General features: G+C 34.8%; 1 protein-coding gene across 2 annotated transcripts in view; it reads right to left on the reverse strand.

Moving 5' to 3' along the window:
- SMCHD1 (structural maintenance of chromosomes flexible hinge domain containing 1) overlaps positions 1-16,593 on the reverse strand; it is a 159,392-nt gene that overhangs the window by 96,417 nt on the left and 46,382 nt on the right. For both annotated transcript variants that reach the window (XM_079108270.1, XM_079108271.1), the window contains exons 18-20: positions 11,036-11,113; positions 10,580-10,699; positions 7,319-7,463 (exon numbers count right to left, since the gene is read on the reverse strand). In XM_079108270.1, the coding sequence (XP_078964396.1) occupies positions 7,319-7,463; positions 10,580-10,699; positions 11,036-11,113 (343 nt within the window). The remainder of the gene's footprint in view (positions 1-7,318; positions 7,464-10,579; positions 10,700-11,035; positions 11,114-16,593) is intronic.

The following is a 16,593-nucleotide window of genomic DNA, read 5'->3' on the forward strand; positions in this document are numbered from 1 at the left end:
ACAGCTCAAAGCCCTAGAAAAAGAAGAACAGAACAGCACCAAAAGTAGTAGAAGACAGGAAATAGTTAAACTCAGAGCTGAAATCAATGAAATTGAAACAAAAGAAACAATACAAAAAATTGACAAAATAAATAGTTGGTTCTTCGAAAAAATAAACAAAATTGATAAACCTTTAGCCACACTAACAAAGAGAAGACGAGAGAAAACCCAAATCACTAAAATTCGGAATGAACAAGGAAATATCACAACAGACATGATTGAAATACAAAACATAATTAGAAGCTATTTTGAACATCTATACTCCAACAAAATAGAAAATTTCGAAGACATCAACAGGTTTCTAGAGACATATGAATTGCCTAAACTGAACGAGGAGGACATAAACAATTTAAATAGACCAATTTCAAGTACTGAAATAGAAGAAGTCATCAAAAGCCTACCAACAAAGAAAAGTCCGGGACCAGATGGGTTCTCAGCCGAGTTCTACAAAACCTTTAAAGAAGAGCTCATTCCAATACTTCTCAAAGTATTCCATAAAATAGAAGAGGAGGGAACCCTCCCAAACTCATTCTATGAAGCCAATATCACACTGATACCTAAACCAGACAGACTCATCAAGGAAAGAAAATTTCAGACCAATATCCTTAATGAACATCGACGCAAAAATTCTCAACAAAATTTTAGCAAATCGCATACAAAAACATATTAAAAAGATAGTGCACCATGATCAAGTTGGTTTCATCCCAGGGATGCAAGGTTGGTTCAACATCAGGAAATCAATAAACGTAATTCACCATATTAATAGATTTAAAGTCAAGAATCACATGATTATTTCAATAGATGCAGAAAAAGCATTCGATAAAATACAGCACCCCTTCATGCTCAAAACACTAGAAAAAATAGGGATAGTGGGAACATTCCTTAACATTGTAAAGGCCATTTATGCTAAGCCCATGGCTAATATCATTCTAAATGGTGAAAAACTGAAAGCATTCCCCCTAAAATCTGGAACAAGGCAGGGATGCCCTCTTTCACCACTTCTATTCAACATCGTTCTTGAGACTCTGGCCAGAGCAATTAGACAAACCAAAGAAGTTAAAGGGATACGAATTGGAAAAGAAGAACTCAAACTATCCCTGTTCGCTGATGACATGATTATATATTTAGAGGAACCTGGAAATTCCACCAGAAAACTCTTAGAACTCATAAGTGAATTCAGTAAAGTAGCAGGTTACAAGATCAATGCCCATAAATCCAACGCATTTTTATACATAAGTGATGAATCTTCAGAAAGAGAAATTAGGAAAACTACCCCATTCACAATAGCCTCGAAAAAAATAAAATACTTGGGAATCAATCTCACAAAAGAGGTGAAAGACCTCTACAATGAGAACTATACAACACTAAAGAAAGAAATTAAAGAACACCTTAGAAGATGGAAAGATCTTCCATGTTCTTGGATAGGAAGAATTAATATTGTCAAAATGGCCATACTCCCTAAAGTGCTATACAAATTCAATGCAATTCCAATTAAAATCCCAATGACGTACCTTACAGAAATAGAGCAAGCAATTATGAAATTCATCTGGAAGAATAAGAAACCCAGAATAGCTAAAGCAATCCTTAGCAGGAAGAGTGAAACAGGGGGTATTGCAATACCAGATCTTCAACTCTACGACAAAGCAATAGTAACAAAAACGGCATGGTATTGGTACCAAAATAGAAAGGTAGATCAATGGTACAGAATAGAGGACACGGACACAAACCCAAATAAATACAATTTTCTCATACTAGACAAAGGGGCCAAAAATATGCAATGGAGAAAAGATAGCTTCTTCAACAAATGGTGCTGGGAGAATTGGAAATCCATATGCAACAGAATGAAACTAAACCCATATCTCTCACCATGCACGAAACTAAACTCAAAATGGATTAAGGACCTCGGAATCAGACCAGAGACCCTGCAGATTATAGAAGAAAAAGTAGGTCCAAATCTTCACCTTGTTGGTCTAGGATCAGACTTCCTTAACAGGACTCCCATAGCACAAGAAATAAAAGCTAGAATCAACCACTGGGATAGATTCAAACTAAAAAGCTTTCTCTCAGCAAAGGAAACTATCAGCAATGCGAAGAAAGAGCCTACAGAGTGGGAGAATATCTTTGCCAATCATACTTCAGATAGAGCACTAATCTCCAGAATCTATAAAGAACTCAAAAAACTCTACTCCAAGAATTCAAATAATCCAGTCGACAAATGGGCTAAGAAAATGAACAGACACTTCACAGAAGAAGATCTACAAGCAATCAACAAACATATGGAAAAATGTTCAACATCTCTAGTAATAAGAGAAATGCAAATCAAAACCACCCTAAGATTCCATCTCACCCCAATTAGAATGGCGATTATCAAGAATACGAGGAACAACAGGTGTTGGCGAGGATGTGGGGAGAAAGGTACACTCATACATTGCTGGTGGGGCTGCAAATTAGCGCAGCCACTCTGGAAAGCAGTGTGGAGATTCCTTAGAAAACTCGGAATGGACCCTCCATTTGACCCAGCTATCCCACTCCTTGGCCTATACCCAAAGGACTTAAAATCAGCATACTACAGAGATACAGCCACATCAATGTTCATAGCTGCTCAATTCACAATAGGCAGACTGTGGAACCAACCTAGATGCCCTTCAATTGATGAGTGGATAAAGAAACTGTGGTATATATATACAATGGAATATTACTCAGCCATAAAGAATGATGAAATTATGGCATTTGCAGGCAAATGGATGAAATTGGAGAATATCATCCTAAGTGAGATAAGCCAATCTCAAAAAGCCAAAGGACGAATGATATCGCTATTAAGTGGAGGATGACACATAATGGGGGGGAGGGAAGGGTTAGTGTTAGGGTTAGAGTTAGGGTTAGGGAGGGGGGCAAGTATGGAGGAAGGAACTACTGTATAGAGGGTAAAAGGGGTGGGAGGGGTGGGGGGAAGGGAAAAAATAACAGAATGAATCAAACAACATTACTCTATGTAAATTTATGATTACACAAATGGTATGCCTTTACGCCATGTACAAACAGAGAAACATTTGTTTACAATAAAAAAAAAAAGAAAAATAGAGAAAATTAAGAAAATCAGAGAATCAGCCCAGAATGTTCAACATTCAATAAATGAGGATCCTAGAAAGAGAAAACAGGATGACAGACAATCAGAATAAAGTATTTCGAAAAATGAAGAGAGGCTAGGGTTGTAGCTCAATGGTAAAGTGCTTGCCCAGCACATATGAGGCACTGGGTTCAAGCCTCAGCACCAAGTAAAAATAAAATAAAATAAATGTGTCCATCTACAACTTAAATATATATACATATTTTTAGAAAAGGTAATATGACAAAATCACTTAAAAAAAGAAAATGCAGAGACCAATAAAAAGATAAAATTTCACAGTGAATGAAACTGAGAACGAGAAGTAGATTTTGTAAGCTTTGAGAGAGAAAGACAACAGGAAACATGTAAAGGAAAAGGAACAAAAATAAGTTTAAATTTATCAGAAACAATGGATGCTAACAGGTAAAAATGCATGAAGCAAATGCTTTCATAATTCTGCTGGAAAAATAGTCTGACTTATAATTTAATTAGTCTGATATCAAGATAGAAGAGAAACATTTCACAGAAGAATTTTCAGCTCACAGGTATCCTTTTCTCAGGAAACCATGGAAGGATGTTTCAGTAAAAAGGGGCATAGGATTTTTTTTTTTTTTTTAAAGTATTGAAGATCCATGAAAGGATCTAAATGCTAAATAAAATAAGACTAATACAGTTTCACAACTCTGGAGTGTTTCCTCAAGTACCAAGAATCATCTTCTTGAAATGTAATAAAAGAAGATAATATTCTATGTTCCATTTGTCTGGAAGAATATGGGATTAATTTCAACTGTTTTGTGACTCCAAATTGCAAATCCTATCTCCTGTCATAAAGACCCACAGATTTAACAATTTTCTCTTGAAAGCATGAATGCAATAGGTTGTATTCACTTAAGTCATATAAAAGAGGAAAATTCCTACCTGGGTGGTGATGCATGCATCTAATCCCAGCTACGTGGGAGGCTAAGGCAGGAGGATCAGTAGTTCAAAGCCAGCCTGTGCAGCCCAGCCAGACCCTGTCTCAAAAGACCTTGATCAGCGTGTATGAAGCCCTGAATTCAATCCCTAGGTACCAACAAAAGGGGGAGGTGGAAGGTAAGATTCCTTTTGTAGTCACAATTTTTTTTTTTTTTTTTTGTACCAGAGATTGAACCAGGGGAGTTTAACCATGAGCCACATCCCCCACTATTGTTTTCATTTATATTTTGAGACAGGGTCTCACTAGGTTGCTTACTACCTCGCTATGTCGCTGATTATGGCTTTGAACCTGCAATCCTTCTGCCTCAGACTTCTGAGCTGCTGGGATTACAGGTATGTGCCACCAGCCTGGCCACAAATTTCTCTAGCTTGGCTGCTTTGATCACATGCTGATTTAATGCTTACTCAGTAATATAACTTTTTTCTTTCTCTTCTACTTTTGTGAAGAAGTTTTCTGGGTTAGGGAGTTTTATGGTTAATTATTATTTTCCCAGCACAGAAGAGAGACAAAGGGAAACCCCTAGATGAAAATGTAAGAAAATTATAGAAAGGCAACTGTGGAAACAGAAACATTCACTCTAGACTAGTCCTTATATCCTTATCACGTGCTCCAAGGAAGATATCTCTAAGGATCTAAAACTGAGGGATTATCTGCACACCTAAAATACACTCCTCCCCCCACACCCCGACTCCCGTTCTGGAGACTGAACTAAGAGGCACTACTTTTTTTTTTCAAGACAGGCTCTTGATAAGTTGCTGAGACTGTCCTTGAACTTATGACCTTCCTCCCTCCTCTCAGTCTCCTGGGTTGCTGAGACTACATGTGTTGTGTCCTTAAGCTGGCTATACCTAAATGTCTTGAAAAGAGACTAGACAATTGTAAAAGAAAATTGTCAGAGTTTAGGGTTTAATTTGTAATAAGCTTAGGAAAGAAAAAAAGTATACTAACAAAGTTGTAACACTGACTAAAATTCATTATTATAATATAGAAAATACTAAATACTGATCAAATTGGAATGTAACTTTACTGTAGAACAGATGAGAGACTTATTTTAAAGGAGGTGACAATAAGACAATATGTCCTATCTTCCATAGCCATTAAGTAAAGATAATGCCTACAACTGAAAAATTGAGGAACAATATAAAAGTTACTTATGAAATATATGGCAATAAATAAGAAAAGAATCAAGAAAGAAAGAACGCTGAAAGAGGTTCTCTGAGAAGTAGATCATGGGTAAAGTGGGAGCCCTTTGGGGTTTTTTTTCCCCCCTCAGTACTGGGGATTGAACTCTGGGGTATTCTCCCATTGAGTCATATCCCCAACCTATTTTCATTTTTTATTTTGAAATAGTGTCTTGCTAAATTGCCCAGCCTGGCCTTGAACTTGTGATTCTTCTGCCTCAGCCTTCTGAATCCCTAGAATTGCAGACGTGTGCCACCTTGCCCAACAGGAACCCTATGTTTTATATAAAGACTTATCAATTTAACTTGATTCTTTAAAGCATTCACATGAATAATTTATCTTTTTAAAAATTAAATAACACTGAAAACAAGAAACCCATTTAATAGTCTTCCTCTCTTGAAGATAAAATTCACACTACCATGTCACCAAGAATTTTTTAAATGTCCCAAATCTTAACTATCACTATGTACATGTACACATGATAGAAACTTCATACTTAAAAGAGTATCCTACCAAGGTAGAAGTTATAAAAGATAATATGCATAGACTAATGCATTAATATTATCCATTTGTAGGCTGTGGTTGTGGCTCAGTGGTACAGTGCTTGCCTATCATAAAGCACTGGGTTTGATCCTCAGCATCACATAAAAATAAATAAAATAAATGTGTCCATCTACAACTAAAAAAAACTTTTTAAAACATGTTTTAAATATTATCCATTTGTAACTAGATTGGATACCATTAATGTTTTATCATTTAAATAAACATGTTTAAGTACCCAACTCTTCTAGTGCTATTTAATATTCAAATAATACAATGTCAAAAAGACAGAATGAGGCTGGGGAGATAGCTCAGCTGGTAGAGTGCTTGCCTCCCAAGCACAAGGCCCTGAGTTCGATCCCCAGTACCACAAAAAAAAAAAGTCATTCTGTCTTTTTACAACTTAAATGAACATGAAACAATGAAAAATTTATTCTGATTATCTTTTAAAAGTACATACTGCTTTTTAGGAACTTAACTAAGGCATATTCTCAACATAAAGCTATTTCACTAGTTTGTGAGCTTCTGGAAGGCAAATGTCCTTATTCATTTCTATTATTTTAGCTACCAGGTGCCTAGAATATAATACAAGTTCAAAAGACTTAAAGAGTGAATAGTTCTACCACAAGGGGAAAAAATACATGGAGACAATAAAAGAAGGTATACACAAAAAGATGACACAGGTCTGGGGAGGTAGCTTAGAGGTACAGCACTTGCCTATCATGCATAATGGTTTAAGTTTGAGCCCTAGTACCATAAACAAAACAAAAAGTGGGTACAAAAAAGAAATCTGGCAGCTAATGCAAAAAGAAATAACTGATTTTTATAAAACAACTACTTAGAAACACAAGTTATCCTCTTAAGATTTACCAGGAATTTCTTACTAAGCATCTTTTTTTTTTTTTTTTTTTGTGGTTCTGGGGATCGAACCCAGGGCCTTCTGCTTGCAAGGCAAGCACTCCACCGACTGAGCTATCGCCCCAGCCCTTCTTACTAAGCATCTTAAAAGGAGGTAATAGCAAATAATGAACATCCTCAGTGACATCAAGTGACATACTATAAGTTTCTCAGAGCTATTTTTTAATACAGGCCAATTATATCATTCAAAAGGGCTATTAAGTAAAAGCAAAGGCAGGAAGCATCAATTTCATTGCTTAAAACACCAAAATAAACTGCAATTCCATCAAGTTTGAATGGCATAATTTCTAAGTAAACAAGAACTAAAATAATTGCCATGAAGATATCATATCATACTTACAAAAGGAAATGGATTAAGACCTAAATATCTAAATTTATATAAGACATTACAGTCCCAGAAGAGAGTCTGGGAACAAATAAATCCCCAAATATCAGAAAATTCACTCAATATTTTAAATGAAAACACTGAAATTAACCTCACAGAAATAAGTTAAGCTTAGAAAAAGAAGAGTGAATGCTTAGCAAATATGAGAAGACAAGTCAATACTTCAAATTACCTTGCTTCAAGAACTGGCTGAATATCAGTCACTAGTTGGCTAGTATGCCCAAATTCATCCTGAAATTCCAAAGGGATGTTGAATGGAACTCCAACACGAAAAGGAGGATCCAGAAGACCAAAGGAAAATTTCTCTGGCTTGCCCTCTTTAACAAAAACAAAAATAAGTTGAATTCATTGGTCAGAAAATTCACTGGAGGTAAGAAACAGACATATATATGGGGAGTTAGACTGTGATAAAGATGGTATTTTAAATCTGTGCATAATTTAACTATGGGAAAGTAAAATTAGAACTATCACACAACATACATAAAAATAAAATTATAGAGGTAGAAATAGATGTTTAACTCAGAAACTAGAACATGATGAAGAATGTTTTTAAGTTTATCACAAGAAAGAACTTTCAAGGCAAAAAACCACAATATCAAATAGCTATAAAAGGATTTGATGAGTTTAAAAGAGAAGCTGATGAGAAACTATTCTTACATGCAATGAGGAATTATAATTCAGAATACATTTAAAACCTCCTATAAATCAGCTATTTTTTCTTTTTTCTTTTCTTTTCTGGTGCTGCAAATTTAATGGAGGGCCTTATAATATACTTCACTGATCCTAAAGCAGCTATTCTAAAAGTATGATCTCTAATAGTTTCCACAATCTCCAGGAGACTTTAGAAATGCAAATGCTACAGCCCACGTTCCAACATGCTGAATCTGAAACTCTGGGGGTGAGGCACAGCAGATTTTTTTAATAAGCCCTCTAGGTGGTTGAGACACAAACTCATATTTGAGAATCACAGCTTTAAATTATTAAAATGGGCACTGTAAATAAACAAGCTTTCAGGTGATATACAACGTCCAATAAAGGCTAAAAGAGGTACACAAACTCAAAATTAGAGAAATCGTCTAACTCCCGTCTTGGCTAAATAAATACATATGTTTGACAAATAAGCAGGGAAAGGAATTCTTATCACGTTAATGAAGGTAACAGCTAACACAGCCTTTTGAGAATTTGTTGTACCTACCCTAAAGAAATTCTAGTATATACACAAAACAGAATAACTTTTATAGCCAAAAAACTGGAAACAACCTGAATGAACCATCAATAGGAAACTGCTTAAACTATAGGAAATCTATACTTTAAAATGTTTCACAATATTAAAAGAACATGGTATACTTTTATGTACAAAAAAGAAATGATGTTAAAAAATAATAACTCTCCTAGGGATCCTTTTAATCAAAGAAAGTAAGGTGATCACAGGTACTTAGATGGATCCTTTCTAAAACCCCATAAAAACACTACCAACTTTTTCATTTTGGGTGGAGGGGTACTGGGGATCAAACCCAGGGAACTTTACCACAGAGCTAAATCCCTAGTCCTTTTAAAATGTTTTTTCTTCTTCTTCTTTTTTTTAATGGTGAAAGCACAAATGAAACTTTAATCAGTGTAGCAACACCAGGAAGACAAGGGAACCCATATCCTTAGACCCATCTTTAATGGGTTGAGGATGACTTTGAGTTTTTTGTTTTTGTTTTTTTTATTTATTTGTTATTTATGTTATTTATTTATTTATTTATTTATTTATTTATTTAGTGACATGTTCTCACTAAGTTGCTGAGGCTGAGTTTGAACTTGTGATCCTCCTGCCTCAGCCTTCCAAATCACTGGGATTGTTAGCATATGCCACTGAACCCAGTTTAGACTTTAAAAAAAATTTTTTAAGGGAACTAAATTTACAAAACAACACATAAGATAAAAGACAACAGTAACAAAATTTGAAAGCTGAAGAACATATGGGCAAATGTTAATGTCTTAGCAGAAAAACCTAAGAATATAGATTCCTCCAATGACAATAATGTTGAGACCCAATTGAAATCACATTACAGGACATTCAAAAGTCTTAAGAAATAGTTGTATAAATCTGTTGTGAAATTGTAATAAATCTGGAAGATTTGTTGAAGTCTGTTGAAGACACAGTTCCTCATCCCTTGTAAAAGATGATTTATTCTCTAAGGAAGGAAAGGGCAAGTCTAAGGAATGAGGGACACAGCACTAATAAAAGTGTCACAGTTAATAGGAAAATCAACTGAAAGATAACATACTAAATTTGAGAAACCCCTGCCAACAACCTTGCCCAGGTTGGTTCCCAAAATACTAGCAGCCAGGTTTTTACTTTCCTAGGAGAAAACTGGAAGGTTCCACTCTAGAGAAATTGGTCAGAGAAGACCTAAAAACTCTTATAATTTCCCCCCAGCAAAATACATATTTCCCACATACCCCATTCTTCAATGTGAGCAAATGACTAGTTATATAAGGAAGCATTTAATATAACAGAGCAAACAGGACAAAAAGCAACATGGAGAAAACAGGCGATGATTAAGAAGATTAAAGATAAGTTATACTCTATTGCATGTATAACTTGCCGAAACACATTCTACTATGTAAAGAATAAATATAAAAAGATAAAAAGATTAAAGAAAAACTACTACTGTTATTAATATCCTCAGAGAAGTAATAAAAGTACTGAATCCCTCAAATAGGAAGAGAATGCTTGGAAAAAGGAATAAACAGACAATAAAAAAGGAATTTTAGAAACAAAACAAAACAAAATCACAGAAAAGGAAAAACTCAAAAGTATAGATTATCAAGGTTATCTCAAAAAAAGTAGAAAAATAAAACCAAGAAATAAAAAATAGAAAAAAGAAAATTAGTACAAGTCAAGAAATTTACCATCTTGGGCTGGGGAGATAGCTCAGTTGGTAGAGTGCTTGCCTCGCAAGCACAAGGCCCTGGGTTCAATCCCCAGCACCACAAAAAAAAATTAAAAATAAAAAAAATAAAAATAAAAAAAAATGTATCATCTTAATATTAGATATTATAGAAAGAAAGAAGGTAAGAAATCAAATTCTAGAAAACAAAATAGGAATTTTCAGACTAAAAAGAATATGAGCAACTGGATGAAAAGAGACTCACACTAATTCATGCAATTAAAGATTTCAGAAACTGGGTAAAAAGATTCCTCCAAAACCTGAGGACATGCAAAAGGTCAGAAATCAAAACAACTTTAGACTTTATCAGCAACAATTAAAAGTAGGAAAAAAATAACATTTTCAAAATTAAAAATGAATATGATCAAATAAGACTTATAAAAATCATTTAAAAATCAATAGTTAATTGTCCAAACATCTTTTATTGAATTATCTTCCCTTGATTTAAAATGCCAACTTTAGTATATATAATTACATATTAGTGTTTTACTTACCTTTAACAGAAAATTTAATTGCTTTAGATGGTAGTGCTCTTCCTGCATAGGTATCTGCATTGCTTTCATTTAATACAACTTGCAATTTCAATGTGTAATTCCCCAGCTTTTGAATATTCTCTGAATAAGAAAAAATTAAAAATCTAGTTAATACATAACTATAACTATAGGTGTGTGTGTGTGTGTGTGTGTGTGTGTGTGTGTGTGTGTGTAAGACAAGAGTTTTACCATGTTGCCCAGGCTGGTCTCAAGCTCACAGGCTTAAGTGATCCTCCCACCTCGGCTTCCAGAGTAGCTGGCACTACAGGTGTGTGCCACTGTGCCCAGTATCCTTCCCTCCTCCCATCCCCAGTGGAACTAGAGATCAAAGCCAGGGTCTTGCACATGCTAGACAAACAACTGAGATACAGTCTCAGTCCCTGGTACATATTTTTAACATTCAGAATAAGAACTCACCCATTTTTTTAAACCAGTAAGGCCATTTTCCTCCATGTTGACTAATATGAGAAATGATTTCTTTATTTCCACTTGAAGCTTAATAAAAGAAAAAAGAAATAATACTGCCTTGAGAAATTGAGAATGTAAATACAAGATGTCACAAGGGCATCAAACGCAGTCATCTCTACTTAATGTACATTTTAAAAATGGTTTTGAAGTTTCAAAAGACCTAACACAATGCAAGGGAACACACTGACTCAACTCATTAATACCTTTATTTCAAATAAATCTTTAACTTAATTTGTATAGTATTTTATTTTATTTGTAAATAAGCTTGACTGGTACAAAGAAAACCACTTTCTTTAAAATTTTTTCTTCAAAATTAAAATGGCATAGTTTATTGATAAGACTTATCTTTAAGATCTGCTCAGAGAAAAAAGCAAGGAATAAGTACTGCTTAGAATTATAAAAGAAAAAGAGAAAAGCTAAGCCAAAAACTAATAAAATGACTACCTGAAGAGAGAGGAAGAAAACAGAATAAAGTGCTGACATGATTCTCTGAAACAGTCCTGGTTATTTATTGTCCACTTTTGGAATTAAATAAAAAGGGTTGGGAATATAGTTCCATGGTAGAGATCCCCTGGATTCAATCCACAGTACCAGAGGAAAAAATTTTAAATAAGGCAGCTCATAAACAAAATCAAACTTTATATCAAGTAGGTGACATGACTACCCAGATTCAGAATGGTTTTTTTAAACTATTTACAGAAAATATTATTATAAGGACAAGGAAGTCAAATTTAACTCAATAGACTTTAAGTAATTATTAAGAATTAAGATGCTGGGGCCATGGACATAAACTCTAAGGTAGAACTCAGTGGTAGTTCCCAGTCCTTATTATTTTTTAATACTGAGACATGTTCTTGCTAAATTGTTGAGGCTGGCCTCAAACTTGAGATCCTCTTGCTTCAGCCTCTGCAGGAGAAAGGATTATAGGCGTGCACACTACTGCACCCAGTCTAATTCTGGTTTTGAGTATTTAATATTAAAATTTTTACATAATTCCAAAGAGGACAAGTAATAACAACAAATATTCTAGAGACATCATGCCAACCCTCTATTGGGTTTTCTTCCTCCTTATTTACCTAGTCATTTGATTTGTTTTTGGCTTAGTTTTTCTGTTATAATCTATGCAATATTTAGGTCTTATAATGCCACAGTCCTAGGTTTAATCCCTAATACTGGGGGGGTGGGTGGCCCTTAAGATTTAATGTGAAGAAGGGAAATACAAGTATAAAAGCAAAGTAGTTAAGTAAAAACCTAAAGTATCAGTATAAATTGTTTTTTTTTTCTTTTCAGAAATAGTCATTTCTCTGTGGTATACACACACACACACACACACACACACACACACACAAACACACACACACACAATGGAATATTACTCAGCCATAAAGAATGATAAAATTATGGCATTTGCAGGCAAATGGATGAAATTGGAGAATATCATGCTAAGTGAGATAAGCCAATCTCAAAAAACCAAAGGACAAATGATCTCGCTGATAAGTGGATGATGACACATAATGGGGGGTTGGAGGGGTGTTAGGGTTAGAGTTAGGGTTGGGGGGGGCAAGAATGGAGGAAGGAAGGATCATATAGACGAAAAAGAGGGGTGGGAGGAAGGGAAAAAAATAACAGAATGAATCAAACAACATTACCCTATGTTAATTTATGATTACACAAATGGTACACAAAAAAAAAAAAAAGAAAGAAAGAAAAAAGAAAAAAAAAGAAATGGATTTTGCTGCTGATAGACCAAAATACCAGGACCCTGTTAAAAAACAGCAGAAAAGTCATAAAAGATTTAGATCTGGAGAAAATATCCTAACAAACACCAACTATACCATTTTTTTAACACAGAAAAAAAAAAAAAAAAAGTCATTTCTAGCTATCAAATGAAAAAGCCAAGAAGCCATTTTACCCGCAATGGGCAACCCTAACATTCAGTCTGAAGCCTCTAAATACCATTCCCCATTGAAAGGAACTAGGAGTAGAGGATAAATCTGGGTCTAGGGTCAAACACATGTCTAAGATTATTCTAGGTATCTTGAGCCAGGAAAACATGAAAACTTACATCAAGGACTAAAAGGATCATATCAAGAGTACCCAGGAATCAACATGAAGGTATAATGTGGAGAGCAATGAATCATGATCTCTGGCTGCCTTGTGGCAGCATTTGCGCTGGGAACTTCCTGTTCAAAGATTCAAGTCAAGATTGTCCAGCTGCAAGGGCACAGAGTTATATCAGTCTGGACCTTGAGCTCAGTACCAGCTCCCAGAGATACAGAATTCTGAACAAAACAAGATAACCCTAATGCCTCACCAGTGCCGTGTCCTTTAGTCTTCCTGCTTTGCAAAAACTTTCTCACAAATAACCTTTTGATGATAAAACCTATATAATAAACGTGCTGAACTAGCTCTGGGTCACTGTGCCTCCATCAGAAAATGGTGTCCCACCTGTTCTAGCTTTCTCTCTACATTTGTGTTTGTCTTTCTCAATCCCCCACCACTCCTCACTGGTTTCTGAATTAATGGCCTGGCAGGGCAGCTGACCACCGCAGAATACCCCAAAATAAAACATGCTAAATATATAAAACCCTAAGTGCACAAGAACACCTAATGCATTATTGTAGAGCACCATTTCTTGACTCTGATAACCTACAATAAACTAAAAACACAAAACCAAACAACAACGGGCATGGTGGCATGTGCCTGTAATCCCAATCCCAGCTACTTGAGGGTCCAAAGAAGGAAGATTATAAATTCTAGGCCTGACTGGGCAACTTTAATAATACCTTGTCTCAACACTTGGAAAAAAGGGTGTCTGTGTATGTGTAGTGGGAGGATATAACTCAGCAAACACCCCTTGGTTCCATCCCCATCACTAGGGGGAACCCCCTCCAAAAAAAGAATTAAACTTTTATACTGCCTTTCTTGAAAATGCTATTTTTCAGAGTAACCAAATGAACCTTGTTGATAAAGAAAATTTCTTCACAAACTCTATTAGACAATAAATTAGGAAGAAAGAATTGGAATGACAAAATCATTCTGCATAAACAATAAAATAAGCAAAAAATGGATGAAAATACTATATGACAGGTGAAAGGGGAAACTGACGATCATGTAAATAAAGTGAATTCAATGGTTCATCCTAGCAGCACTAAAACTAAGATGATTTAGATATTATTTATTTATTTATTTATTTATTTATTTATTTTTTGATTTAGATATTATGTACCTCTTGAGGTAATACTATAAAAAAACAGATTATTTAGGAAGTACTGATTTCTTGCTTTGGGGGGGGGAAATGAACTTAAACCTAATCAAGTTTTTAGGGCTAACTTCCAGTTTACAGGAAACAGAATAATGGACCAAGTTAAATGACACCTGTAATAACCTCATTTAAGAAATATATATGGTCATCCCTCTGTAACCACAAGGATAAGCTCTAGGACACCCTCTATACACCATCCGCACACTATAGATACCAAAATTTGCAGATGCTCAAGTCTCCTATATAATATGGTGTAATATTTGCATAGAACTTAAGCATATATTTTAAATCATCTGTAGATTACTTATAACATCTAATACAATGTAAATACTGTTATATTATATTGTTTTAAAAAATAATGACAAGGGAAAAAAGAATGCACAAATTTGGTACAGATGCAATTGTATTTTCAATCTTTCTTTCTGGCAGATGTAGAATCCAGGATATGGAGGGATATGGAGAGCTGACCATATCTGCTTTTCCTTGGAATTTTGAGTGGTGTGAGGGAAGATTTTTTTGTTACTTATTACCAAGTCCCTTTTCAACCACATTTAAATTTGTTAATGAAGTAAATTAGAAACCATCTAAGGACGAAGGGCAGGATGCCAGAGGAATGTACCATGTGATAGAAGACTGAACTTTCATATACACCTCCAACCTCGGGGAAATAGGAAAAAAAAAGCTGATACTGAATTAAATCATCAAGTGTCAATGAATTAATCTATCCCTATCTACTGTAATGAAGTCTTCGTAAAAAACCAAAAGGAAGGAGTTAGGAGGGCTTCTGGGTTGTGAACATACGAAGGTACTAAAAGGGTCAACTTGAAGCTACATGTCCCTCCCCCACATCTTGGCCTATGCATCAATTTGGCTCTTCCTGAGTTGTGACCTTTATAATAAAGTAGTAAACATAAGTAACTGTTTCTCTGAATTCTGTGACCATGCTAAGAAAATATCAAATCTAAAGAGGAGGTCTTGGGAAGGTCTAGATTTGCAACAGACATCTACATTGGGTGGTCTTATGGTAATGAACACTTAATAGTTGAGGTCTGCACTAACTCTGGGAAGACAGTGTTAGAATTAAGTTAAACTTCAGGACACCCTCAACAGGGTGTGCTAAGAAATGGAAAACTGACCAGTGTGAAAAAAATATATCACATAATTGATGTCATAAGTTTTCTATGTGAGTAGAAGAAAAGCTTGTTTACTTATTTAACATTCCAAGTAAACCATCAGAAATAAAACACTCTACAAAATAAAGTACATGAGTTCTGTTATCAAATCATTGGCAAGGCAAAAAGGAGGGGGTTCTGTGGGAAAAAGACTTAAAGACTATACGTAACTAAATGTAACACATACACGTGCCTGATACCCAAAAACAATCATAAAATGTTATCAGTTTAGCAAATCAGGAAATTTTGAGCTGGACTGAATATCATATGGTACCAAGAGATTACTATAATAATTACATAAGAAAGAGTCCATAAGAGATAAATGCACTTGTGATTCAACAACCACACACACACAAAAAAATGGATGAAGCAAAATGAAGCCAAATATTTGCTAATTTCATTGAACTGGGTTAATCAGTATATCAGGGCTCATTATACAATTCTAAATGTTTCATGAATAATAAAAAAATTTAAAAGTGGTACAAAAATTTTAATTTTAAATAAATTATAAATTGGTCATGAAAATTAGTAAATCAATATCAAAAGACCTCTAACAAGATTTAGCTACTTTCTGATTTTTAATGTATTTATTCAATACATATGCATTAATTATCTACTATATACTAGGCACCAAGAAAACATGAAGAAAACAACATGCTTGCTTTTGTGGCTTTATAAAAAACTTTTTTACAGACTGCATTTTGATTCACTGTATACAAATGAGGTACATCATTCCATTTCTATGGTCGTGCACAATGTAGATTCATACCATTCATGTAATCATACATGTACATAGGGTAATGATGTCTGTCTCAATCCACCATTTGTGGCTTTTTAAGATCTTTTTTCTTTTTGAGATAGGGTCTCACTATGTTACCCAGGTTGGTCTCAAACTTCTAGACTCAAGTGTTCCTCCTGCCTCAGCATTTTGAGCAGTGGATTACACAGGCATGTGTCACTGGGCCTGGTTTTGCTTTTTCGTCTTTTAAAGCAAGGGAGTCAGCAAACTACTATATTGTGCATGGCTGCCTTCAATTTATAAGAACAGATAAAAGTAGTTATGACAAAGA

The sequence above is a fragment of the Sciurus vulgaris genome, assembly GCF_902686455.1.
Source record: "Sciurus vulgaris genome assembly, chromosome: 13".
Taxonomy (NCBI): domain Eukaryota; kingdom Metazoa; phylum Chordata; class Mammalia; order Rodentia; family Sciuridae; genus Sciurus; species Sciurus vulgaris.